At 36.6% G+C, this 27,373-nt stretch overlaps 1 protein-coding gene across 1 annotated transcript in view; it reads left to right on the top strand.

Annotated features, from left to right (window-relative positions):
* The window catches only part of NSF (N-ethylmaleimide sensitive factor, vesicle fusing ATPase), a 145,571-nt gene that overhangs the window by 21,453 nt on the left and 96,745 nt on the right, over positions 1–27,373 (top strand). Inside the window, exons 3-8 of the mRNA XM_038546995.1 lie at positions 1,219–1,318; positions 4,445–4,484; positions 13,171–13,337; positions 16,290–16,397; positions 16,846–16,921; positions 19,244–19,399. Coding sequence (XP_038402923.1) covers positions 1,219–1,318; positions 4,445–4,484; positions 13,171–13,337; positions 16,290–16,397; positions 16,846–16,921; positions 19,244–19,399 — 647 coding nt within the window. The remainder of the gene's footprint in view (positions 1–1,218; positions 1,319–4,444; positions 4,485–13,170; positions 13,338–16,289; positions 16,398–16,845; positions 16,922–19,243; positions 19,400–27,373) is intronic.

The following is a 27,373-nucleotide window of genomic DNA, read 5'->3' as shown; positions in this document are numbered from 1 at the left end:
ATAGCAGATAAAAGAACTTGTGTTCTAGTGGCAAAATGATATGTATAGAAATGTCAAGTATTAATATTTAAAAAGTCATAGCATTGTAAAAGATGGTTTTTTCTGTTTTGTTTTTTTTTTACAATTTTATTTGTTCATTTAAGAGAGAGTGCACACACAAGCAGGGAGAGAGACAGAGGGAGAGGGAGAGGGAGAAGCAGACTCTCCACTGAGCAGGGAACCCAATGTGGGGCTTGCTCCCAGGATACTGGGACCATGACTTGAGCCAAAGGATGACACTTAACTGAGCCACCCAGGCATCCCAAAGATGATTTTTTAAGATTTTATTTATCCATGAAAGACACACAGAGAGAGGCAGACACATAGGCAGAGGGAGAAACAGGCTCCATGCAGGAAGCCTGATGCGGGACTTGATCCCGGGTCTCCAGGATCACACCCTGGGCTGAAGGCGGCGCTAAACCGCTGAGCCACCTGGGCTGCCCTAAAAGATGATTTTAAAACAGATAGTGCTGTTTCAAGATAGGGTTTGATTTTATCACACACATGGTCCTTGGCAATTTCTTGTAAGTTATCACGAATAACTATATTTTATCTGTTTATGGGTAACTTCTGACCAGAGTGAATTAGCACAAAATGCTTTGAAATAGTAAATGTTGATATCTACATGAAAGCTGATATATTTTGTGACTAGTTTTAATTTTTATCATCTTTTTAATTTTATAGGTTGTTACTATTTCAACTATTATGAGAGCCTGCAGAGATTTAATGAGTAGTCCTAAAACTAACTTTTTTGGACTGGTATATCCTGGTTCTTGTATTTTTGGTTATCATCCTTTTATTCTATTTAGCATGTGACATAATTTTCAGTAGAGGAAATTCACCTAATTTTTACTCATATCAAGGACTCTAAATCATTGCCTTTAGTTTTATGTAAACTGGTGATACAATGATTTTGATATTTTGAATAGTATGTACTCTCTTAAACTTGATCCTGATTCTGCTTGATGTGTGCTTGACCTAAGGTTATGCCTGGAAAACATTTTGAATTGCTGACAGTTTTTAGAAATGAAATTTGTGGTTCTGTTCCTTTCGCACTCTCAAACACTCTGCCGTGTTTCCACTTGGTACTCCTCAAGCATCATGTTGGAAACTAATAGTGAAATTGATGTTTTTTATTTTCTTTTGACATGGAGTATTAACTGTGTTTCTGTCTTTTAGGCATGTGATTGTAAGGACCTCTCCCAACCACAGGTACACATTTACATTGAGGACCCATCCATCGGTGGTTCCAGGGAGCATTGCATTCAGCTTACCTCAGGTAACTCAGATGCTAATTTATTTTCTTTCATTTGCAGAAGTCCTGGAAAAATCAATTCATTTAAAGTAGGCGTCATCCTGTAACTATTGATTTGTATTGAAGAAAAAACGTCTAAGTATTTATATAAGGAATTTAAAGAACATTCTTTTTTGGAAGGGGATAGGAGCAGAGAGATTGGGAGAGAGAATCTTAAAGCAGGCTCCATGCCCAATGCTGAGCCCAATGAGAGACTTGATCTCACAACCCTGAGATCATAACCTGAGCTGAAATCAAGAGTTGGATACTTAACTAACTGAGCCACCCAGGCACCCTTAAAGATACATTCTTAATTGCCAGTTTTACTGTTTGCCTTTTATTGCCTTGATTTTTTTCCTAATTTTTAAAAATTCTGTGGTAAGTGGTAATATCAGTTAGCTATTAGATAGTCTCAAGTTATTTTAATGTTAACTCACAAGGTAACAGAAAATATATACAAATAACATTTACTTGTAAAATTGACATCTAATGATAATGATTTTTAAAATGCAATGAGGTGGGGTGCCTGGGTAGCTCAGTTGGTTGAGTGTCTGTCTTTGGATTGGGTCATGATCCCAGGGTCCTGGGATCAAGTTCCACGTCAGGTTCCTGGTTTGGGGGCAGGGAGGGGAGTCTGCTTCTCCCTCTGCCCCTCCCCCTGCTCTTGTCCCCCCAAATAAATAAATCTTGAAAAAAATTATTTAAAAAAATGTAGTGATGAATATGATGTGAGTAGTTGCTATCTCAAATTACAATGTTACTTCCTGGGCTTCCTAACAAGTAGAAGGATTATGATTACATTTTTATAACCGTTGCTGGATTCTATGGCAAGAAAACTGCCCAGCACTGTTGCAGGCACCTAATACAAAATTGAGAAGCATTGCAAGTACTAGTCTGTATCCTTTTCTTCCTTGTTGTCTTACTGGTGCTGCTGATCCCAGTCTTCATCAATGTAATGCAACCTCTACCTTCTAGTATGCTAATAAGCATTGATTTATTCCCCTGGAGGTTGAAGGAAAGAGATCAAACACTCTTTAGGGATCGATTAAAGATCTCTTGAAGTGGGGCAGCCTGGGTGGCTCAGCGGTTTAGCGCCACCTCCAGCCCAGGACGTGTTCCTGGAGACCTGGGATCTAGTCCCGCGTCGGGCTACCTGCATGGAGCCTGCTTCTCCCTCTGCCTGTGTCTCTGCCTCTCTCTCTCTCTCTCTCTCTCTCTCATGAATAAATAAATGAAATCTTAAAAAAAATATCTCTTGAAGCCCTCAAAAATTATAGAAGATCTTTACTCACTATTCCCCTTTTCTCTGTTTGGATGCCTCTTTATATCAGGACTACTTTTCACATTTGTTCCTATACATCAAATGTTTGAGATATTTTAGAGTTTGCCAGATTTTGCGGAGCTGGGATTGTGGTGGTCAGAAAAGGAATTTCTAGTTGTTTTTTTCTTGTCTCTCTGCTTTTTAAAAAACGTTCCCTAATATTTACTGTAGGCAAAGTACTGTTCTAAGTACTCTTGCATATATTAGCTCATTTATTTATTTATTTATTTATTTTTAAAAATTTTTTTAATTTATTTATGGTAGTCACACAGAGAGAGAGAGAGAGGCAGAGACATAGGCAGAGGGAGAAGCAGGCTCCATGCACCGGGAGCCCGATGTGGGATTCGATCCCGGGTCTCCAGGATCGCGCCCTGGGCCAAAGGCAGGCGCCAAACCGCTGCGCCACCCAGGGATCCCATATTAGCTCATTTAATACCAAAAACAGCTCCATATGATAGATACTATTATTGTCATCCTTTGAGTCTGTCTTTGGGATTGAAGTACAGAACCTAATTGTGGCCGCTTTGTGATCCAAAGTCTGGACTTACCCAGCATGCTGCTAAGTCTCTCATTGGCTGGAAGTGAGATGGGCATGAAGGGCAGAGAGGTGGGAGAGGAGGTGCCTGTGATGAGGGAGCTAGAGGGGAAAGCAGGTGTTGCACATATTCACAATGTAGCATCTTCACAATCCACCCCCAAATCTGCGTTGCTTGATGAGTAGACAGAATGTGGATTTTCAGCCAAAAATTATTTTTCTCACTGTTCTTTGAAGTGTTATCAGTAGTGACTAATTTTGAATCCATACCAAGCCAGTCCTGAATTCCTGCCTAAACACAATCTGGCCTGCCTCCGTACATTCTTGCTGTATAACCAGTCTGGACCTGGGAGATGCTAAAGTCTAGTTGCAAATGCCTGAAAATCCTTTGGCTAGTACAAAGAGTAATCAGGACCATTTAATGATTAGAATCCTGCTTGGGTTTCAGGCTAGATTAGCTGACCAGCTGTAATTTACTTTTCATGAACTGAATGTCTTTCTCTCTGAGATATTACACAAATAATAAAAGTAACCATAGTATATTTAGAATACTGAAATATTATCTGATACTATGAAGGCCTTCAGGAGCAGTTTAATGTGCAAAGGAGCATCTTCCTTGGTGATTCCCATTTTATTGTACAAAGGCAAGCTTTGTATGTTTTTAGGTAGATGTTCAGATATAAACTATAGCATGTAAATATGTTTCCTAGAGCCACTATAACAAAGTACCACAGAATGGGTGGCTTAAATTGATTCTCTTGCAGTTTGGGAGTCTAGAAGTCTGAAGTCAAGGTGTCAGCAAGACCATGCTCTGTGCAAAGGCCTTAGAGAAAAATCTGTTCCATGCTTAGCTTCTGGTGTTACCAACAATCCTTGATATTCCTTGACTGGTAGATATATCACTTCAATCTCTGCCAACATCATCACATGACTTTCTCCCCACGTGTCTGTCTCGTCTCTTTCTGTAAGGATACCATGTCATATTGGCTTATGGCCTACCCTAATTTGATATGACCTCATCTTAACTTGATTGCTTCTGCAAAGACCCTATTTCCAGATGTGTTGGTATTCATATGTGCCCGAGGCTAAGATTTCAGCGTATCTTTTTGTGGAACACAGTTCAACATACAATACTAAACCACATTTTAATCCTTGAATGTGTTCCTATTACTAAAATTCATGGAAATTCCTATTTTCTTTTCTCTAACTTTGACTGATTCAGTTTTAAGTGTCTTTTTTAAATTTTATTTTACAGCGAAAATGGGCTGGACTTTCTATTGGGCAAGAAATAGAAGGTAGGTATGTTTTTTAGCTACCTGATATAGATTTTTTTTATAATTTTCTTATGGTTGTGGATATGTGTAAAATTTTCTATTACTGGTTGTCAGGCCATTAAACATTGATCCTGTTTGTGTTACTGGTTAGATATATGAGAATTGAAAAGTTAAATAGTATGGTACTTACCTTTTGACTTGCTATTCTGCCTGAAAATTGCAATCTAATGGAGGGAAGAATATCCACTAACTTGTAGGTCACAGAATGGGTACAGGGTAAATAAGTGCTCAAATATTACCATTGGGAGCTCTATGTGAAAGTAGTCAGATAGACAGGAATGGATGAATTGATTAGAGACTGGAAAATCAGCCAGAGAAATATTTTTAGGCACGGGAGTTTTGAGCATGATTATGAAGTAGGGGGAAAGCATTACATAATAGAGATAAAGAAGAAAGGCTCTTAACATGAGAAATAATATCAGTAAAAGTCATTCATATGGGAGCAAGCAAATCATAGGCAGGGCTCAGGAAGTATGTTTGCCTGATTGAAAGGATTTACCTGAATGAGGTCTATTAAGTGATGGGAGTATGCAGTTAGTGGAGGGCCTTAAAGTATATATGAAAATTTTGGATTTTATTCAAGGACAATTGAGAGCCCCTGAGAATTTTTTTTTTAAAGATTTTTATTTTATTTATTCATGAGAGACACAGAGAGAGAGGCAGAGACATAGGCAGAGGGAGAAGCAGGCTCCTTGCAGGGAGCCTGATGTGGGACTCAATCCCAGGACTCCAGGATCATGCCCTGAGCCAAAGGCAGATGCTCAACCGCTGAGCCACCCAGGCATCCCCCACTGAGGATTTTTGAACAAGCCCATCATCTTAACTTTAGAAAAGATTCTGATGTCCGTGTGGAGTATAGTGAGGAAAGGGGAGAATTCAGGAGTCAAGGACAATAACATGGAGGTTATTTGACTTGCCTAGAATTACGTTGTGAAATTATGGCTATGGAAAAAAGTTTATTTTTATTTTATTTTATTTTATTTTTAAATTTTTTTAAGATTTTATTTTATATTCATGAGAGACAGAAAGAGAGAGAGAGAGAGAGAGGCAGAGACACAGGCAGAGGGAGAAGCAGGCTCCATGCAGAGAACCCGACGTGGGACTCGATCCCAGGTCTCCAGGATCATGCCCTGGGCTGAAGGCGGTGCTAAACCACTGAGCCACCTGGGCTGCCTGGAAAAAAGTTTTTAGAAGTCTAAGTCCTGTTGGGGGTGCCTTGGTGGCACAATTGGTTAAGTGTCCAACTCTTGGTTTTGGCTCTGGTCAATGATCTCTGAGTCATGAGATTGAGCCCCACCTTGGGCTCTGTGCTCAGCATGGAGTTTGCTTGAGATTCTCTCTCCCTCTGCCTGTCCTGGTCATGCTGTGTGTCTCTCAAATAAATAAATCTTTAAAAAAATCTAAGTTATGCTAAAGAGAATTAGTTACTTAGTGATTCTGTTTTACTGAGATATGTTTTCTTTTTTTTTAAAGATTTTATTTATTTATTTGAAAGAGAACATATAGCATGAGTGCGAGGGAGGAGTAGATAGAGAGGGAGAGGCAGACTCCCTGCTGAGCAGGGAGCCTGATACAGGGCTGATCAGAATTCCTATATACTACTTTTACCTAGATTCACCAATTTTCATATTTTTATTATTTTTTAAAGATTTTATTTATTTATTCATGAGAGATACAGAGAGAGAAGGAGAGACATAGGTAGAGAGAGAGAAGCAGGCTCCCTGCAGGGAGCCCGACGTGGGACTCAATCCCGGGTCTCCAGGATCACACCCTGGGCTTAAGGCAGGCGCCAAACCGCTGAGCCACCCAGGGATCCCAATTTTCATATTTTAAAAATTCATTTTCTGTCTCTGTACACTCATGTTCACATTTGTTTCCTGAACCATTTGAGATTAAGTTTCAGAAATCTGAAACTTGTTTACATCTAATACTTTTGTGTGTATTTCCTGAGAAAGAAGATTAGCTCTGATAGTAATTGAATTCAGGAAGTAAAAGTTAATATAATTAAACATTGAAACTTTAATCTGTAGTCCATAATTTAATTTTGATAATTGTTCCAGTTATTTCCTTTACAGCGTTTCCCCCTTCAGTGTAGGATCTAGTTCAGTTCCGTGTATTGTATTTAGCTGTCATTTCTCTAATCTTCAGGTATTTTTGTTTTGCTTTCATTATGGTGATGTTTTTGAAAAATACATTTGTAAGATGGGGATTTCTTTGGTCAAAGCGTGCAAAGCTTCAGTTATATGAGTAAGTATTGGATGTACAGCATGGTGACTGTTGTTAACAATACTGCATCGTGTACTTAAACTTTGCAAAGAGGGTACATCTCAAGCATATTCATCTCACTTGTGCTTACTTGCCCACACATGCAAAGAAAGAAAATGTTTCATGTGTACTGAGAAGGAGGTATATTCTGTTATTAGGGTGTAGTGTTCGCTGCATGTCCAGAATCTCTGCTTTACTGATTATGCTATTTAGATCTTCTATAGTCTTACTTCTTGGTGATCACTTGCCCTGTTGTGCACCAAGAGTGGTGTGTTAAAATCTTCTCAGTATTTTTCTATTTTCCTTGTGTCTCATGTAGTTTCTACTTTACATAGTAGTTTCTGTGTTATTTGGTATGTAAATATTCAAAACTGTTATATTTTTAATCTGAATTGTGGCTACTAGCATCAAAAACTATCCTTTGTCTTGTTTAACGTGTTGCAAAATACACTTTGCTTTTTTATTTTTATTTTTTATTTTTTGCAAAATATACTTTGATGTCAGGATCACAAACCTTGCTTTCTTACTGTTTTTAATTTTTAGAGTTGGGTTTTGCTTTATGAGCTAATTTGAAATCTTCTTCCAGTAAGCCCATTTAGAGTTATTGATATGACTGATGTATTTTGTCTCAATTCTGTTATTTTACATTTCATTTGTGTTTCCCTATTTGGTATGTCATCTTTGCTATTTTAAAATTTTTATTTTGGTATTTAGGAGTGTTTGTATTTCTTTTTTAATGATTAATTTTGCATTTATACCTCTCATAATACCCTTAGTCCCCTCCTTTTACTTCTTACTTGACCTTTTCAAAAATTCTGTCAGTTCTAAGTGATATTCTTTGACTGTCATCTGTTGTCTGTACAACAGTTAATGCTCATTTTCTACCTTTCCCTTTCTCCTCCCATTTTGTTACTTGCTTTTTTTTTTTCAAATTTTAAATATTTTTTTTGAGTGGGAAAAGCAAATTTTCAAAAATTGAGGTATAACTGACGTATTAGTCTCAGGTATAAAACATAGTGATTAGTATCTGTATATGTTGCTAATGATCACCACGAGTCTAGTTAATATCCATCACCTTACATAGTTACAAAAATAGTTTTTTCTTGTGATGGGAACTTTTAAGATCTATTCTCGTAGAGACTTTCAAATATGCAATTTAATATTATTAATTATGGTCACCATGCTGTACATATTAGTTGCTTTCTTTCTACTTTGTCAGAGCATGGTATTTACATGCTGTTCTTCCGCACATGACCCATACTTGTTTTAGTCTTAACTCTACAATGAAGTCCTTAAATGATTATGATCAGTCCTTTTGCCAGTTTCTACTTGGTTGAATAAAACCTATGCTCTAGTAGATTCCTCCAGGAAGTATATATGTGTATAGTATTCATTAAGCTCTTGCATATTCAGACTATTTGCTTTAGATCTTTGCTATTTCAAGAGCAGCTTGGCTGGGTATAAAATTCTGGGCTTGTTTTCCTCTCTTGAATTTCTTGAAAATACTGCATCACAATTGCCGTGCATTGTATGATGCTCTTGAGAGGTCTGATACCCGTCTGATTTTTTTTTCCAGTCTGATTTTCTTACCCTTATAAGTACTTCAGTTTTTCTGCCTGGGAGCCCTGAGGATTTTTCTGTATTTAAAGTCTAATATCCTTACTGTTTATTATATATATATATATATATATATATATATATATATATATATATATATATATATGGAGAGAGAGAGAGTATAAGCCAGGGAGAGGGGCAGAGGGAGAGAGAATCTCAAGCAGGCTCCTCCTGGAGTACAGAGCTGTATATGGGGATCAATCTCACAACCCTGAGATCATGATCTGAGCTGAAATCAAGAGTTAGATGCTGGAAATCCCTGGGTGGCTCAGCGGTTTGGGCCTATGGCCCAGGGTGTGATCCTGGAGACCCGGATTGAGTCCCATGTCGGGCTCCCTGCATAGAGCCTGCTTCTCCCTCTGCCTGTGTCTCTGCTTCTCTCTGTGTGTGTCTTTCATGAATAAATAAATAAAACCTTTAAAAAAAAAAAAAGAGTTGGATGCTTAACCAGCTGAGCCACCCAGGCGCCCCTGCCCTTTCTTTAAAGATTTATTTATTTATTTTAGAGAGAGTTAGGAGGAGTATGTGGGGGATGAGGCAAGGGGAGGTGCAGAGGGCGAGGGAGAAGGAGAGAAGCAGATTCCACACTGAGCACAGAACCTCACTCTGGGCTTGATTGCACAACCCTGAGATCATGACTTGAGCAGAAATCAAGAGTTGGATGCTTAACTGACTAAGACACCCAGGTGCCTCCTCTTTGTTCTTAAAATTTTTTTTCTCTTATTTTTATTATTTGGTTGTTTTCCTCCTCTTTCACTGCCTCTTACTGAACATTAATTTGAATCTACTCTCCAATGGGCAGTTTGTAATTTATGATTCACTCTGAAATAGTTTTATCTTTTCCTTCAGTCTCTTTCCTGAGTTTCAAAACTTATTGCATTTATTTTGTCTATTTGTGTTCTTACGTCTTAATCTTCTGATTGTAGATGTTTTATTATATTTCTATGTACTTGTTTGAGGGTATTTTATTCAGTTTAAAATGTTATATACATATTTATAGTTCGTGGTTGGTATTTTGAGTGAAAGACACTTCAGCTGAAACACTACAGTATTTTGTTATATGTTTTGTTTTGATAGTAAATCTGTGGAGTTATTTTTTTCAAATTTTCATGGGAACTTTTTAAAAATTTATTAAAAAAAATTTTTTTAGTTAGAGGGAACTTAAATATTGGGGTTATTTTTAGGTGGCTTTTTTTCTTCCTTTGTGGAAATAGGATAAGGGATAAAATTTTAATTGGGGTGAAAATAAAGGAAATTACTTTAGATATGGGTAGCTTGTGGGAAGTTGCATAATTAGTGCTTTCCAAACATACCTGGGAGAAACACCTGTAGAGGTGTGTTTTTTTTTTTTTTTTTTTTTTAATATTCTCAGGGCCCTTTCCTTGAGAAGTCTGATTCATGAATCTGTGTTTTTAACACTCACTGTTAAGTGGTTCCTCAGCCACATTTTAAGAAACAGTGACATAAGTGATTCCCTTAACTCTAACCCCTTCACCTGAAGCATAGTGAGAAGCTGAGACAGTGAAGGAGTTCAGCACCAGCATGAAGTAGGTCATGCATGAAACCAGCATTCCTTATTTACAGACATTGGAAGAAGTTAAAAAAACAAAAAAAAAACAAAAAAAAAAAACGCATGCTTATTAAATCTAGTGAGAAAATGGGTGTGTATGTAGCATAGGTTTCTTACTTCTTCAAACTTTTCTGAATATAGTTAAGAGAGTGCCTAAACTTAACCTTTAATATAGATTAATTACGGTGTGAAAATTCAAGGTTATAAATCTTGATGAGTTGAGAAATGTGTTTTGTGACTTAAATTATGTTTAAAGCATTTTTCTGCTACCAGAAGTGGTTGTCTTGATTGTAAAGTCACTTCTTTAATAGGTGAATTAAACAGGGCACCTGGTTGGTGTTGTGGGTTTGAGCCCCATGTTGAGCGTATAGAGATTACTTAAAAAATAAAATATTTTTTTTAATAAAGTGGATCAAACAGCCTTAATGAACAAAATTATAAAACTAAGTGATCAGGTGGGACTAGGGTAGAATCAGTTTGAGGCAAGGCAGAGATTGGAGGCCTGGTGATGTGGATGATGTGGCCATAAAGGTAGAAAGCTGGTTCAGTGTAAGTAGCAATGTGGGTACAGATAGGATAGCACGTGTGGTATGAAGGGGGATGCTAATTCAAAGAATCTGGAACAGGCATTCTGTCTGTAAGGTGAGAATTTTTTTTAGTCAAGTCAGTGATTCTAGTGTGAAGGAATCTTCTAGAAGAATCATTTACATATTTTAAGTATTACAGACTGATGTCCAATTAACACATTTTTTGACCATTTGACCTTTTCATTTGTAATGTCTGTTTATTCAAAGCACTGCCTCTAATATTCTTTGCTTATAAAAATAATTTTTATTAGTCTTTTGCATTGAATTGCTATTAATCATAAAATGAGAAAACATTCTCAACCTTTTAACACTTCTTTGCTCCTGGATGAAACCTTCAGGGCACCTGTCCCTTTGGGGCTGCCAGTGGTGCTGACCATGGTGCTGCCTGTGGTACTGTCCGTGGTACTGCCTGCAGCATTTGAAATTGAAACAGCTTGGTCTTTTCTATTTAGGAACACTGACCTTGTTTTAAAGCATATTTGAAAATGATAGTAATAATGATATTTTAATACACTTACTCAAGTTTCTTGATATATAGGTGGTACACACAGGTATATATGCACATAGATGTATATATATAGGTGTGAATACACACATATATAAATACACATGACATTGTAGAATCATTTTTTGAGCCTTTAATGCACAGAGGTATCATACTGTATGACTCTTTTTGCAGTACAGGTTTTTTTTTTTAAAGATTTTATTTATTTATTTATTCATGAAAGACACACAGAAAGAGAGGCAGAGACACAGGCAGAGGGAGAAGCAGGCTCCATGCAGGGAGCCCGATGTGGGACTTGATCCTGGGACTCCAGGATCACGCCCTGGGCCAAAGGCAGGCGCTAAACCACTGAGCCACCCAGGGATTCCCTTTGCAGTACAGTTTTTTACTGAATATTATATATTAAGGGCAGCCCTGGTGGCTCAGCGGTTTAGTGCTGCCTTCAACCCAAGGCGTGATCCTGGAGACCTGGGATTGAGTCCCACATCGGACTCCCTGCATGGAGCCTACTTCTCCCTCTGCCTGTGTCTCTGTTTCTCTCTGTGTGTCTCTCATGAATAAGTAAATAAAATCTTTAAAAAAATTATATATTCATAGCTCATCCATCTTTATTAAATATACATCAATTTTTTATTTTAATTGCTGTATAGTATTCCACATTATATATATATGCTACATCTTATTCATCATTCTGCTCCTGATCAGTGTTTTTTCAACATTTGACTATTACAAATAATGCTGCAAGGAACCTCGGTATAGATCTCTTTTTAGATAAATGTTCAGTAGTCTTTTTGGTACAGACACCTGGATATGGAATTTCTGAATCAACTTACTTATTTTACATTAATATTTTATTCTATACTGATCTTCACTATATGAGGAAACAATTAGGTTCTGTTGCTTATGAAAATTACTTAACATGTAACCTGTTAAGTTCTAGGAAATCTGTATGTTCTAGGAAATGTTTAAGAATAAAACACCCAGAAGTGGAGGCAGGAAAGTATTCTAAAACTTTCAGCTGAGACTTGTACTTACTCTTTGATCTTCAGTGAACTTTCTATTCCTTACCCTGGCTTTCTTAATTATTTTGCTTTCAAAAATGTTTATCTTTACGTGCCTGCCTTTACAATGGCAAACCAAAATATAAAAATATGATTATATAAGCAATTTCATTCAGACGATTTACAAAAAATTCTTATATATAATTCAACTGACTAGACTATAAGAAATAAGTTTAGAACAGAATTTGGGGTATAGAAGAAGCAAAGGTCTATGTATGTAGTTCCATCTTCCTTGTTTTACAGATATAACAAATCAAGGCACAGAAAGCTAGATAATTTACTTAGATTTTTACACTCAACAGAATCTATTGAAACATAGACTCCAACATCCCTTTGTCTTGCCTCCTTTTATTAGCATGGAAATTAGGTTTTTTGTTGTTAGATGCTGTTTGTACAAAGATGAGTTAAAAATATGGTCCTTGCTTTCTTTTATATGTCATACCTGTAGTAGTTACTGTAGTTCCCTGGTTATGGTGGGTGCTTAGTGAATATTTTTATAGTATTAAAAAAGAATGTCAAACTCTAAGTTGTTCTGGAGCAAACCCATCTAGTAAATATTGTTTTTCAAGTTTTTTGTTGTTGTTTGTTTTTGTCCTGCAAACTAACTTGCTAGGGCAAAAGAGTCCACACACTTCTCACCTTAGTTCTTGCTTGTGTCAAACAAAAATCTTGTTTGAAAGCAACATGCTATACCAACTCCACTGGCGCTTTCCATACTGTCATTTTGTCCTCTGTTAAATGAGAAGGAGGAGGATGTAGAGATAGTGTGGGGAGGGCTGTGATTTCCTATAAGAGTTGGATGAAGGGTAAAGGTAGAGGGATAGTGCGCATTATTAGGGATTTGTCCTAATTCAGAGGGGAGCAAAATCTCCAGTGGTTGTATTATTTTCTTTAATCTGTACCTGTGTGTCCCTCTGCCATGGAAAGCCCCCTTTTGGTCGAGTTCTGTTATGCTTCATTCATGTGAAACTTTGAGTTTCTCAAAATACAGCAAGTGTTCAGTGTCCTCGTGATTTAAAAATGCTTCTTCTTTTTTCCCTAGTATCCTTGTATACATTTGACAAGGCCAAACAATGCATTGGCACAATGACCATCGAGATTGATTTCCTGCAGAAAAAAAGCATTGACTCCAACCCTTACGATACTGACAAGATGGCAGCAGAATTCATTCAGCAGTTCAACAACCAGGCATTCTCAGTGGGACAGCAGGTGGTTTTGAATTTTTTTTCGTTCCTCCCTCTTGACAGGCATTCCAATCTCTGCAGTTCAGAATTAATTCTACTTTTTAGAAACTGCGAGGAGCTTCACATATGGACAGATATATTCAGTTGAGTGATAAAAAGCGAGGGAAATGCATTTCCTGAACCTCTGAGTCTGATCAGAAAAATTCTTAAGTAGCTTTTCGATTACAGCAGCTCTTTGCTCTGAAAATTTGGGAACACTGCAAACTTATGTGTCTCAGATTTCTAACTTTTCTTTTTGTGGGACATTTGTTTTGTCTTTGTATGGTTTTCTCTTTCACTGATATATTTCTGTAGAAAAGTAATTCTTAACATTTTTGGTTATGAACTAGAGAAACTTAAGAAAAGTATGTGTGTATATTTTCAGGTTTTTCTTTTTCTTTTTTTTTTTTAAATCTTTATTTATTTATGATAGTCACACACACACACAGAGGCAGAGACATAGGCAGAGGGAGAAGCAGGCTCCATGCACCAGGAGCCCGACGTGGGATTCGATCCCGGGTCTCCAGGATCGTGCCCTGGGCCAAAGACAGGCGCCAAACCGCTGCGCCACCCAGGGATCCCTATTTTCAGGTTTTTCATGGAATATCAGAAGCCCAGATTTTCTGTCCTTAAAAGTGATATTACTGATCTTGTTGCCCTTTTTTTCGACTTCAGTTAATACATTGTTAATCTCCTAGGAAGAAATTCTTTTAAATTTTACTTAAAAAAGCTGTGTGAGTTCATAAATTGCTGCTTAATTGTACACATAATCATTACTCATTTGATTTGTTTCTATCTTTGTGACTTTTATTAATTATTCCTAACTCCTAAAAAAAAAAAAAAAAAAAATTATTCCTAACTCCTTCCTCCTGTCATACATAGCTCCATAGCAAAAGTTCTCAAAATGTGTCCAGAGACTTCAGAGGGTTCCTGAGGCCCTTTCAAGGGGTTTATGAAATCAAAGTATCTTCCTAATTAATACCAAGATGTTATGTCTCTTTTTTCTCTTATTCTCTTACAAACATACTGTGGTGTTTTGTAGACTATGTGATGTGTGCTAGCTCATGAGTATATCGACTATTAAAGCAGATGTGAGGATCCAGCTGTTTTCCTTTAAGGAAGACATTAAAAGATTTGCAAAAATGTGACAGTGTCACTGTTTTACTTAGATTTTTTATTTTGGAAATTGGCGAGCTTTTTTCAAAATTAAAAATATCATTTATGTTCACATAAAATGAACTTATTGTCATTTTTATATTAATAAATACATTTTAAGTTTCTTGTTCTAATTTCTATGAGAGTGAATGCCAGTGGATATAATCCATTTAAACAAAATCTTTGAGGAGTCTCATAAATTTTTAGTCATTTAAAGGGATCCTGAAACCAAAAAGTTTATGAATCACTGCTTATGGCATTCTGATCTCTAGTGACTTACGTAGATTGTCCTTGTAGGGTCTCATCTGGGAAAGTATGTGGAACAGACAATGAGAGAGAAGTGGTAGAAAGAAATAGCTGTTGGATGAAAGGAGTGTCACTTCTTTGGATCCTCTCATCTAAGTCAAATGGCATAAATCTGGAAGAACAAGACCAGAAATCTGGAGAATCCATACATTATGATATCAAACTTCCATAAGTGGAAACTGAATGACTGATAGATAGGAAAGGGATATAGTGCATTTATTATTATTTTTAAGAGTACTGGTATTAGAATGAGCCTCAGAGGTCATCTTGAGTAACCTCCTCATTTTGCAAATGAATAATTTTTAAATTCAGAAAACATAAATGACATGCCTATGGCTATACAGCCAGGGCTATAGCTGAGACAAGAACCCATTAGTTAATTGAACAGTTAGTTAATTAAATATTTACTAGATAACCTAGTATGTTTGTTTCAGCTACTGTTTTAAGCCTAGCAGATCAGCAGTGAGCAAAATACACACAATTCCTATTCTTTCAGAGCTTCCTTTCTAATTGGGGAAGACAGAAAAAAAGCAAGAAATGCCAGGTACTGTTAAGTACTTTGATGTAAGTAGAATGAGGTGAGGGGCTAGAGATCCAGTCTGGTCCTCTTCCAGATTAGATAGTCCAAGAGGCTCCCCAACACAATGGTCCTCTGTTCATTTGTTGACCACCTGTCCATTGCTTTTTGAGCTGTACTGTATTGCTTCTGGGTCCCTACACTTTTTGGTGAATAATTATGCTCAAATTGCTTACGTAGACTTCACTGTTTTTACCTTTTCCTTTAGCATTACTGCTTTAATAGAAAATGCTTTGGTATTTGTAATCATTTAAAACCCAGTAACATGCAGATGTTTATAAACCCAAGAGAGAAAAATCTACTGTGATACAGAGAAGAAATAAATATCTTACCCCAAATCACTGTTCTTAGCATTGATTCCCATTTGTAGTGGTCATTAGTGGCAGGGTTGGCCATCAGCTTTGTCTGCTATAGTTAGTGTTATACTCCAGCAAGTAGAAGAGATCCTAGATTGTAGAAGGCGCTCGTAAATACTTGGTGAATGAAAAGCATTCAAAAGTTGTCTGTAAATTTGTGGGTGGTAGAAAGGCATGAATCTTCGAGTCATGGACCCAACCTTGAATCCTGGCGCTGTCATGTACTATGACTCTGACTTCCATTGCTTAGGCCCTCTCTTGATCTCAGCTCCCTTACTAGTAAAACTGAGGAAGACTGTCTATTTCTAGGAGAGTTCGTGAGTATTAAGTATAGGACTTCTTGTAGTGTTTGGCACATGAAGATACTCAATAAATGTTAGTTCCCTTTTCCTCTCATTGCCTGTGTGAGTAGTTTGCCTGTCGAACAAATTTGAGAGGGATACAGGAGAAAACTGCCTTCCCTGCATTTGCAAAACACTGGTGATGATGTAAGAATCCAGCCATTATAAAGTGGTTTTTCTCCCTTTATCTCTTTTCAATGTAGCTTGTGTTTAGCTTCAATGAAAAACTTTTTGGCTTGCTGGTAAAGGACATCGAAGCCATGGATCCTAGCATCCTGAAGGGAGAGCCTGCGACAGGTAAAAGACAGAAGGTATGTTTTATTTCTAATAATCATTGTGATGTGACTTGTGCAGGTTAATATAACATTTGTAGCCATTCTCTTGATTTCTTTCTTATTATGTACTCTTTGTTTTAAGGTAATAGGGAGAAAACATTGCTTTTATAGCTAACGCTATTTTTTAAATATAGCATAAAATACCCTTACTTGCAGAGTTAATAGTAATTGAAATTTGTAAGTGTACTCGTAATCCTAGTTGAATGCAGATGATATTTATTGTATACAATAATAACAGTAAGACCGGCATTTTCAAAAGATATATGCACTGAAATTCAATGGAAACAAAAATAAATGTAACTTAGATAATAGTTTGGAAGATTTGCTTTGCTCAAAGAGACCTTATTTCTCTGTCATTTTTGGCCTTGCTTTGGAAAGTCTAGAAGTTCACTATTAGACTACTAATTATTGTCTTTTTATACAGATTGAAGTAGGACTGGTTGTTGGGAACAGTCAGGTTGCATTTGAAAAAGCAGAAAATTCATCACTCAATCTTATTGGTAAGATTTGCAATTTTTTGAAAACTCTGAATGAAGTGGGACTATCTCTGTTATCATATGTGGCTCAACTACCCTGATTTTTAAGTCTGGGAGGAGAATAAGGGCACCTTCATTGAGAAGACTTACCACAAATCCACGAAGTATTTCATCACTGTCAGCCGTGCTGATACACAGAAAAAAAGTTGAGAAAAAAAGTTCAAAATGTTCACCAGATCCTCGTTGTCCAATAAAAATGGAATGTGAGCCTTATGTGTAATTTTTAACTTCCTAGCAATCACACTAAAAACCAGGAAAAAAATACAGAATAAAATTAATGTTAATCTATTAGTTTTGAGATAAGTTCAGGCTTACAGAAGATTTGCAAAAATAGTTTAGGGAGGTTCTCTATACTTCACCAGCATCTTTGGTATTACATCTCAAATAATCATAGCACAATTATTCAAACTAAGTTAACACAGTTACACTGCTACCATCGAAACTGCAGGTTTTATTTGGGTTTCACTAGTTTTTTTGCATTATGTCCTTTCGGTTATAGGATCTGATTGAGGATTTCACGTTGTGTTTAGTTTAGTTTCCATAGTCTTTTCTGACAGTTCGTCAGGCTTCCACTGTCTTTACACACCTTGGTGCATAAGGTTTCTGTATGTACCTTGAGAACTGGTCAGTTATTTGCAGACTACCCTTCACTTGGTGGTGTGTTAGATGTGATACTGGCATCACTTCTGTTAGTGATTGAGTTAAATGGTGAATGTACAGGTAAAGACAGTCTTCCCAATAGATTCATAGCTCTGTCCTACTCTTGTATGTTAGCCTTGCTTTTATTATATTAAAATAGTGCAGATTGGACTCTAAGAAAAGTAACTCACCAGAATGATGATACCATTAACTCTATAGTAATTCTGATTTAGGGTGATTTTCACTATGCTGATGTCTTCTTCCCCAGTAGAAAGTAGAGGATTTTCATTGATTGCACACCATTATCTCCAAGGTTATTTACCTTCAAATATGTGATCTTTTTTCTTGATCCATAAATTATCATTCCTTTCTTACTGGTTTTTTCTTAATTTTACAATAAAATACTGGTTTCATAAAATAGACATTCACTGAAAAACAACTCACACACTCTAAAATTTTAAAATTTGATTCTATTTTCATATATTACAATTTGCTTTATTGCTTAAAAAGCTTCTTAATATGCCTCAACAATATAATTTTTAATGACTATGTATGTTGTTTTATGGGAATAGGATTTATCAGAATCTCCTATTATTGATTCAATACATTTCTTTTTTTTTTTTTGATTCAATACATTTCTGAAGTGAGTTCTTTGTATTTTATACACCTTTAATACACCTTTTGTTAAGGTATCTTAAGGGAGTTGCATGACTTTCATACAATGTTGGTATTTCTAAGTAATTCATGCAAAGATGTGATTGATAGGCTTTTTTCCATTGATAAAATGGTGTACTAATTTAGCATGCTGTAAATTTGGCCATAGGAGGGCAGTAGAGTGTAAGAAATATATTTTTGATCACATTATAAAGAAATGTTGAGTCTACAAAACTAACCATAAAATCACCATCTAGGATAAACTTTGCCTAATGTGACTTTTTCTTCTCTAGTTTTAAAGAAACTATATCACTTTCTTTTTTGTTTATAGTAGAGTGCTCTAAAGTGCGTTTATTGTTTTTGAGATGGCTAATGTGGTTCTCCCGAGTTACTTTAGGTGGCACTATGACCTTTAAGTTAGATAATTTTTATCTGTGGAAATTTGAAAACATGCATTTTGAAATCATTAAGACTTAAGGATGATTTCAGACTTTTGTGTGCAAGTGGAGAAAAAATAAGACATCAGATTTAGTGCATCTTCCCAGGTTAAGGGGTTATACACAGTTTATAAACTTAATCTAGATAAATATATGTATTTTTAAATGTACTTGCTTCAGGAGCTGTGAGGGATTGCTAGATTTCAGTTGCATTTCTAGCAACTAGTGTTGTCTTCATCAGATGTACACATAGTGTTTAATCAGCCAAGTTAGTTAACTTGATTAGGATTAGAGGTTAATAAGACTGGCTTCATGGATTGATCACAAATGGACTACTGCATGAGTTTAGACATTTTGGAAGTGATTTACTGGCCCTGAATGGGTCCAGACAAAGTAGTTAACATAGCAAAACGTATTCTTATTTGAAAATCAGCTAAGAGCATGTTCATCTTTGTATAGGGTACCTTCTCTTTATTCATTAAGGATGCCCAGCAATTTCTTTTTTCACCTAGTAATGAAGTTCTTGTTTCACATTGATTATCTTTGTTTGACATAGGCAAAGCTAAAACCAAGGAAAATCGCCAGTCTATCATCAATCCTGACTGGAACTTTGAAAAAATGGGAATAGGAGGTCTGGACAAAGAATTTTCAGATATTTTTCGACGAGCATTTGCTTCTCGAGTATTTCCTCCAGAGATTGTGGAGCAGATGGGTGAGTTTAAAAAGGAAAATTTGGTAAAATCTTGTATTGTTTTTTTTTTTTTTTTTTTTTAAGAATGCAATGAAATCTTTTTTTTTTCCCCCAATAATGTTTTGAAATTATTTTTTCAGGCCTGCCAGTGTTTTTGTGTTTTAACTTTTTATTTCTTAAAAAAAAAAAAAAACGTTTTCTAAACAAGTTTTGAAGTATTAGAATTTTTTAAATTACATTTTAGTTTTATAGGGAAAATAAAATTATTTGTGGTTGCTTTATCTTATTGACTTATTTATTTAAGTATATTTGTGTGTGGACATATTTAGGAATTTCATTTTATTTACTTATTTATGAAAGGTCTTCTCTAGGGCATATTTCGAAATTTCACCTGACTCTAAACGTCACTGTGGATCAGATTTACCCTGCTGAATCATCATTATCTATTAACCGTGGGCATTATTTTACATTAGCTGCTACTTCTTTTTATTGTGCTGTTGCATTACCCAATTAGTATGTCTTCACAACTAGTAAATGGATTCTTGGCATGTTTTTAAATTAGGTAAGTTTGATCCAAAAAGACAAATGCAGGATATACATGGGAGTTTCCATATTGCATATAAAGAAATGTGTTATTCATTTATCATTTTCTTTTTGAAGGTTTATTTAATTTATCTGTAGACTGAAGTGGCTTTATTTGCTCTAGTGGAAATGCTGTCATGACTGTTTCATATCCATATCATAGGTCGAATTGGAATGTGAGCAATGGAATATCTGAGAAAGGAATTTATAACATAACAGCTTCTGGCAGACTATTAGTATAAAGTCAGAGTCTTCAAAAAACCTGAAGGAACATGAATATATTACTCCCCTCGCCTCCATCATTCTTTATCTTTACATGCTACTGGGAGATAAAAATATGGTGGGGAAAAGAACTGCTTTCTAGGCACTAAGTGCTTGGTTTTATTAGCTTCCTATTGTTGGTAGCTTCTCTGCCTGGCTGTTCACTCTGATAAATTACAGACACAGCACACACCTGTTCTCTGGGTAAAGGTCGAGTTTGGAGTTGGATTAAGAGAAAATGACAGAGACCCTCATCACCTGAGTTTTATACACCTTGAGATGGCAATAACATACTTTTCTACCTGAGAGATAACAAAGGCCAAGTCCATAAAAAACAATTTTAATTTGGAACATAGTATTAAAAAATGTGGTAATTCACTATCTTGGTAATGTGTGTTTTGAAGCACAGTAAGTCCATAAAGCTTTTTGATCAAGACATAGAAATGTTGTTTGCATGTATTTTGGGTATCAGGAGAGATAAAAAGGATAATTTTAAATATTCTAAGTTATTCTTGTGGTATATTTTTACTGGTTTTCAAGACTGAGCTCTGTGCAGAGTCTAATGATTCTGTTTCTTTGAACATTTATATTATCCAGCCAACGAGTAGAAAAAAATGGCCTCTGTACTAAGCCATATCTTTTAATTATATTGTAAATATTTTCTCACAGTTTGGAAGCTATCAAGTTATTCAGTTATTCAGATATGCATTTCCTGTTTGTGCATTATCCAAACCCTGCTCATTAGAGCCTCTTTCTGCAGTTGGGTAAATAATATGTAAAGGAGCAATGCTCATATTGGTCGATTTGTGACTTTTCCGGCTGTTGAAAAGCTTGGAATTAAGTCAAAACAGATTTGGAATTTTTGAGTGAATTTAATCTGTGTTTCTACAACCCATATTGAAATTAAATTATAATACTTTGTGTTTTGTTATGTCAACATGTTTTTTGACTAAGAACCATGAATTTGAATTTTGTTTGAGACTGCTACTATTTAGAACCTTTTTTGTGGATTTATTTTTCTGATATTTTTACACTAATTGGACAAAAATGAGTTTTATTCTTTAAACATTTTTTTTCTCTTTATGGCTTTTCACCATTAGGATGCATGTATTGGGAACCCTGGGTGGCGCAGCAGTTTAGCGCCTGCCTTTGGCCCAGGGCGCGATCCTGGAGACCCGGGATCGAGTCCCACATCGGGCTCCCGGTGCATGGAGCCTGCTTCTCCCTCTGCTTATGTCTCTGCCTCTCTCTCTCTCTGTGACTATCATAAATAAATAAAAATTAAAAAAAAAAAAAGAATTAAAAAAAAAAAAGGATGCATGTATTGTCAATTTGATTTAAAAAACAAAAAGTATAAAATTGTATTTGCTTTTGAGATAAATTGAAAGACATTACTTTATTCTGAATGAAGATTGTCAGTGTCATAAAGCTACATTTTTATGGTAAATGGCTGGGAAATAATTTTCTTGCTATGCATGTGTCATTCCCTATTTTACATTAGAGTTGTCTTTTTTCCTTTGAATTTGGGGGAATTACAGAGTAGAATACCTCATTGCAGTCCAAGAACAGTGGGGTTATAAAATTTTCATTAGCTTTGATAAAAGTATATAATAGATTGCTTACATTTGGATAGAATATAAAATACCCCTCTACACACACAAGTTCTTTTTGTATATATACCTTGTGTTCTTTTACCCTGCCAGGTGGGAACAAAATTAGCTGATTTTTTCCTCACTGTTTGTTAACTAAGTAGCTAAGTTCAACTGGGGATCTAACACTGGGTGTGATTATTTAAATCAATTAAAATGGAAAAAAAATAGTGATTAGAGAAGAATAATTTATGTAGGTTATGAGGCTGTTTTGGTTAAAGCAGAGAACTTTTGGCCTGAGACCAAATCATTGTGTTTATCACGGAGTCTAGGGTTATGTCTACTTTGCAAGTAGGAATCTTAACAAATGGATCTTTTTTTGCCTATGTATTAAAGTTGTAAGTTCAGAGTGATCAATTTAGAATTCTCTTCTCTCATTGTGTTTATGAGTGATAATTCTGCTTCTAGGTAATACAGTTCTTTCCTTTGTCTTGCCAAACTTCATGTTACTTTCCAGAATTAAGGATGTAGTTTAGAAACATGCAGAATGTTGCTGGTGAGATAGATGAAGACTAAAGGGCCAAACAGCATCACACAGTGATGTAAGAACATTCAAGGTCAGATGAGGTCACACACATGCAGTAAATGTCCTGGAGCACTTTCTGAGTCCCAGAGTAGAAGTGTGGGCATTATATACTGGTGTCTGAAAGTCTCAGCGAATAAACTCAGCATCTGATTGCCATCCTTGAGCACAGTAAAGTGTTAGCTGAAAGTATACCTCTGTTCGGACATTTACCACATTTACTCCCTTGCATGCAGTTTTGTAGAGAGTGTTAGGATAATTAATTGATTGATTCCCTCAATTCTCAGTTTTGGCTCTTTTGTTGACAAAGATAGAGATTCTATAAAGAAATTTCATTTTTCAGCATCCCTGGCAATTACCCCTAAGTTGTAAATGGTGGAGCAAGCAAACAAACAAAAACCTACAAACCTCTTCAAAGAACAGTGGAATAATTATTAAAGAATTAGCATCTTTTAATGTAGTTTTAGGACTAGGTTTACATGTATATAAGGAAAGGGACCTTGGCAGAAATTACCTGTTTTAGAGCTGAAAGCAAAAAGGTGTACAGACTGAAGGCCTCCAGCCTCATGCTGCCTTTTGGTGGTTCTGTACCTCGCAGGAATCCAGGCCACCTCGTGGAGAGGCGAGCCTCTGTGATGGTCTTGAGCCCCCCTTCTTTGAAACTGTTCTTTTTGGTCCCCTTCATGCCTCCCTCTTTAAGCCCATTTTCAATCTGTATTTTTAAGATTTCTTTTGAAATTCTAGAGGAAAGCAACTCTTTTCTGATACTGTAAGTGAAACTGCATTTACTCTGTGGAGTACAGCGCAGGGAAGATAAGGAGCCTCTCAATCACATGCAGACATCTTTCACATGCTAAGAATGGTACAAATAAAATACGGTGGAAGAAAGGGTGCTGAGGTTTTGTACTCACCATATTTGGGAGAGAGGGAGTTCTTGCTCAGATTAACATAAACACTGACACTCTTAAGATGCATTTTCACACCCCCACTCATGAGGAGAGATTGCAATTTAAATGGGGGTTAAGACATCTAGCCGAACTCCAGGGCTCTGTAAAAGGAACCCTAAGGCTAAAGAGCTTATCTGAAATTTGAAAAAAAGAAAAAAAAATGAAGCTTTCTGACATTCATCTTTTTTCCTTGTATTAGTCATAACTTGCTTTTCAGCTATATTTTAGGTTTTGAATGCCAACCTGACATCTGTTCAAGTCTGCCTGTAATTTATTACGAAAGGAAAAGAAAGCAGTTGCTCACTAGTTAGAGATGTAAAACTTCCCCCTTCTGCTTTTCCACCAAGTACTTATAGATGATGCTTGGATATGAAGAAGTAATAATTTACTAATTCTGACTTCATGTTGAGAAGTTTGTAAAGTTGTTTTTCTTTTTAATTAGAAGAAGAGATGGCTTATAACCATGTGATTTTCAAAAATCTCTAAAACAGCGTTTAGAGTTAAAGCACTAGAGCTAAATACCCTAAAAAATACTGTAAAAAATACTTTTTATAAGTTGAAATTTTTAATCATGAATTAACTCTTGCATTGGTTTTAATTTTTTAAGTAAAATTTACTTATATTTGGATAGGAATAATATAGTTATGCTGGTATCTCAGTCCAACCATATATAAAGTCAGCATTTTTTATTAATCGATTTTTAGAAATAAATCTTTTAAGGAGGCAGAGCTGTCTAGAGTCTAAGCTAATGGATTAAATTTGCTGGCAACTACAGGTGAGTTACAGATCAATAACTGGATCACTAGTCTAAGTTTGAACCTGAATGTCCAGCAGTAAGGAAATAAATAAACTATGCTACATGCTTTTTCCCTCATTATGGAAGGAATCCAGTGAAGCAAGTCTTAAAATGATATAGCTCCAAATATACAGACATAATAAAAAATACATGCATAAAACTGAAAGTTAAATGCATAGAGGTCTCTATGAACACACATTACATTAAAAACATTGTTTACTTATGTGAAAGGGAAGTTAGGAATGGAAATATAGGGAGATTTTTATTCTTTTACTCTCTATACTTCTGCATCTGAATGTTTTACTGTGATCTTATTTTTCTACTTGTGTAGAAATACGTGGCTCTTTCTCTCTTGTGGTAGCTTCACTGTCCACACAGGAAAGTAGCCTGAGAACAGGTGTGTCCCACATCCTTCATGAAGTTTCATTTTTTTCTTTTCTTTTTTCTTCATGAGGTTTCTATGGAGGAGAAGAGTGCGGGGGTGGGGGTGGGCGGGGGGGGGGGGGTAATGGGACCCCGGGGCTTTGATAGCAGCCTGTGACAGTGGGGAGTTAGAAGTACCTGTCCTTTTCCACTGAAAAGATAAAACCAGTTTCCTGATATGTAACAAACTACTTCCTCCTATTAACTTTTTTGCATTATAGTAATGAATATAAGTTGTTTGTATGCCCTGCAAATCATGAGAACATTTACATCCAGGCCTTTACGCAACTGTGGAAGCATGAGAGGGGAGAGTGGGATACAGGGACTTGAGGGAGAGCAGAGTTTCTGACATGTGAGGAACTGTGCTTGAATTTGCTCAGTCTTCACACCCTTTCCAAATGAGGAATCCAGCTCCCTTGACTCCTGACGTGAAGTGGTGGATGTTTCTCCCCCCTTTACTTAGATTGGTGGTGATGATGTTGATGACAATAGTAGCTAATACTCACATAGTGCCAGACACTGTTCTCAATTCTTAACATATATTAACTCACTCAGTTCTCACAATAACAGCCTTGTCAGGTAGATATTATATCATCCCCATATTATGGAGAAGGAAACTGAGTCTCTGAAAGGTTAAGTAAGTAGTCTAAGCTAAGTAGTGGAGTCAGATTTCAATCCAGGCAGTCCGGCCTCAAAGTCCAAACCATTAACACTTATCTTCTCTCATGAAATCCTATATACTATAAAACCACTAAAATGGGCCTTCTCAGTCCTACTTCTTGGGTCCTCTGAGGTAGTCTTTGAGGGAGCTAGAGCCAAGAGTTTTTCAACTGTGGCATCATTAGACATTTTTGGGCTGGATAATTATTTATTGTTTGGCACTGGTTGTCCTGTGCATTGTAGGGTGTTTAGCAGCATCTCTGGCCTCTACTTACTGGATGCGTGTGGCACTCCCCACCTACCCCTGGAGGTGAGAACCAAAAATATTTCCAGACATTGCCAAAACCGTCTCTGGGGGACAAAATCACCCTTGGTGATCTAGCACAACCCTCTGGTCACAGACAGAACTAGGACTAGAATTTGGTACTCCTGATTCAGGAACTGTTGAAGGAGGAGAAGGAAGTGACTTACTAAGTTTGTCTAGCTAGTAAGTAGCCAAGCTCAGGCTGGAAGTAGGATATGTGGTTCCAGAGTCTGATTTCTCTGCTGCCTCTCCAGATACTAGAGAGATGGAGCCAAGAATCAAGGAGTCAAGGAAGCCTTGAAGTTTAGGTCAAAGAATTTTTCCCCCAAAGATTTATTTATTTATTTGAGAGAGAATATGTACACACAAGCAGGGGGGAGGAGCAGAGGAAGAAGCAGGACCCCCTCTTACCCGCCCTGTGCCCCCCCCCGCCCCCCCCCCCCGCTGAGCAGGGAGCCTGATGTGGGGCTCTTTCCCAGGACCCCAAAATCATGATCTGAGCCAAAGACAGATGCTTACTTAATTAACTGAGCCACCCAGGCACCCCTAGATCAAAGGATATTTTATGATGAGTAAATAAGTGGCATTTTTGCCTTTCTTCCTTAATTAATTCTCAAAGAAATTTATAAAGTTTTCCATATAGAAAGGTTCTGAGAACTTAGACAAATGTAGGTTAGGAGGGTGGAAAGGAAGAGAGGAATTATTACTGAATGAAACCCTGAAGGTCTGCAGGTCTGGCCTCACCCCCCACCATTGCCTATATGCAGATATAAGTGTTCAGAAAATAGACTGCAGAAATCGGACTTCTGCATTTAGGTATTAGGACAACTTTCTAAACTGTTTAAGTTTTTCTAACCTCTCTGTCTCTGCTAATGAGTTAAACCACCTTCTCCTTCATCTTCCTCTTTGTCATCCTTTTCTTCCTCCCTGCTCCTCTTGCTTCTCTTCCTTCTCCTCCCCCACCACCTTTCTTCTTCCCCCTCTTTCTTTTCAAGATTAGCAGCATTTTCCAAAAGTCTCAGATTTTTTGTCATGGTGGGAGGGTATTGCCTGGAAATACAAAAATCTCTTTATCTGTTTAAGTTTTTAAATTTTGAGAAACTGTCCCAATTGAGATTTCTTAATTTTCTTATTTCTGGCAGATTTTCTGTAATTTAAATCTGACAAGAATCAGTGGACTTCTCTTGGCCTGGAGAATTATAAGTGCTCAATATATGAGAGTAGATGAACTCTCTATAACACTAAGGTTTTTTATAAATTACCTTTCTAGTAACCGCATATATCCAAATTGTTGTGAGCTCAAAGACATGAAGCATTGGTTGTAGGACTGAATGTCTGATACTTAAGAAGTCTAGTCCGCTTTCTTCATGTGTTTTTTGGTACCTGTTGTAGCATTAATACAGGAAGGAAGTGATTGCTTTGAGTGTGTCAGCAGCTTTGTCTTAAGTTAACTGTCAACTTAGAGGTGGAGCATAAATGTTAAATAATCATTTAAAAGTTAAGCACTATAACCTAGCAAGTGATATCAGAAGTCAGTATCTGATAAAGTGCCAAATGAGTGGCACAGATGAAAAGTCCTATAGCAGTTTAAAGAGAGCGAGTCACTGAAGACTTCATGGAGGAGGTGGAGCTTGAATGAGTCCTTAAATGCTGAATCATTTTGGATAGGAGGAGAAAGAATGGTTGCCTATGCCCTGGGTAGAGTGACAGACTCAGCAAGGTATAGAAGTCAGAGCTTAGACCAGTCTAGCAGAGCTGTTGTTAAAAAGCAGAGAATTAGATTTAGAAGTTAGGTTGGGGTTGTATATAGAAAGCTGGGAATCAGGAGATGAAGACTTCTTTTTTTTTTT

The sequence above is a fragment of the Canis lupus genome, chromosome 9 (genome assembly GCF_011100685.1).
Source record: "Canis lupus familiaris isolate Mischka breed German Shepherd chromosome 9, alternate assembly UU_Cfam_GSD_1.0, whole genome shotgun sequence".
In the NCBI taxonomy this organism is placed as follows: Eukaryota; Metazoa; Chordata; class Mammalia; order Carnivora; family Canidae; genus Canis; species Canis lupus.
The sequence above is the reverse complement of the archived record's forward strand: the minus strand, read 5'-3'. Positions and strand labels throughout refer to the sequence as shown.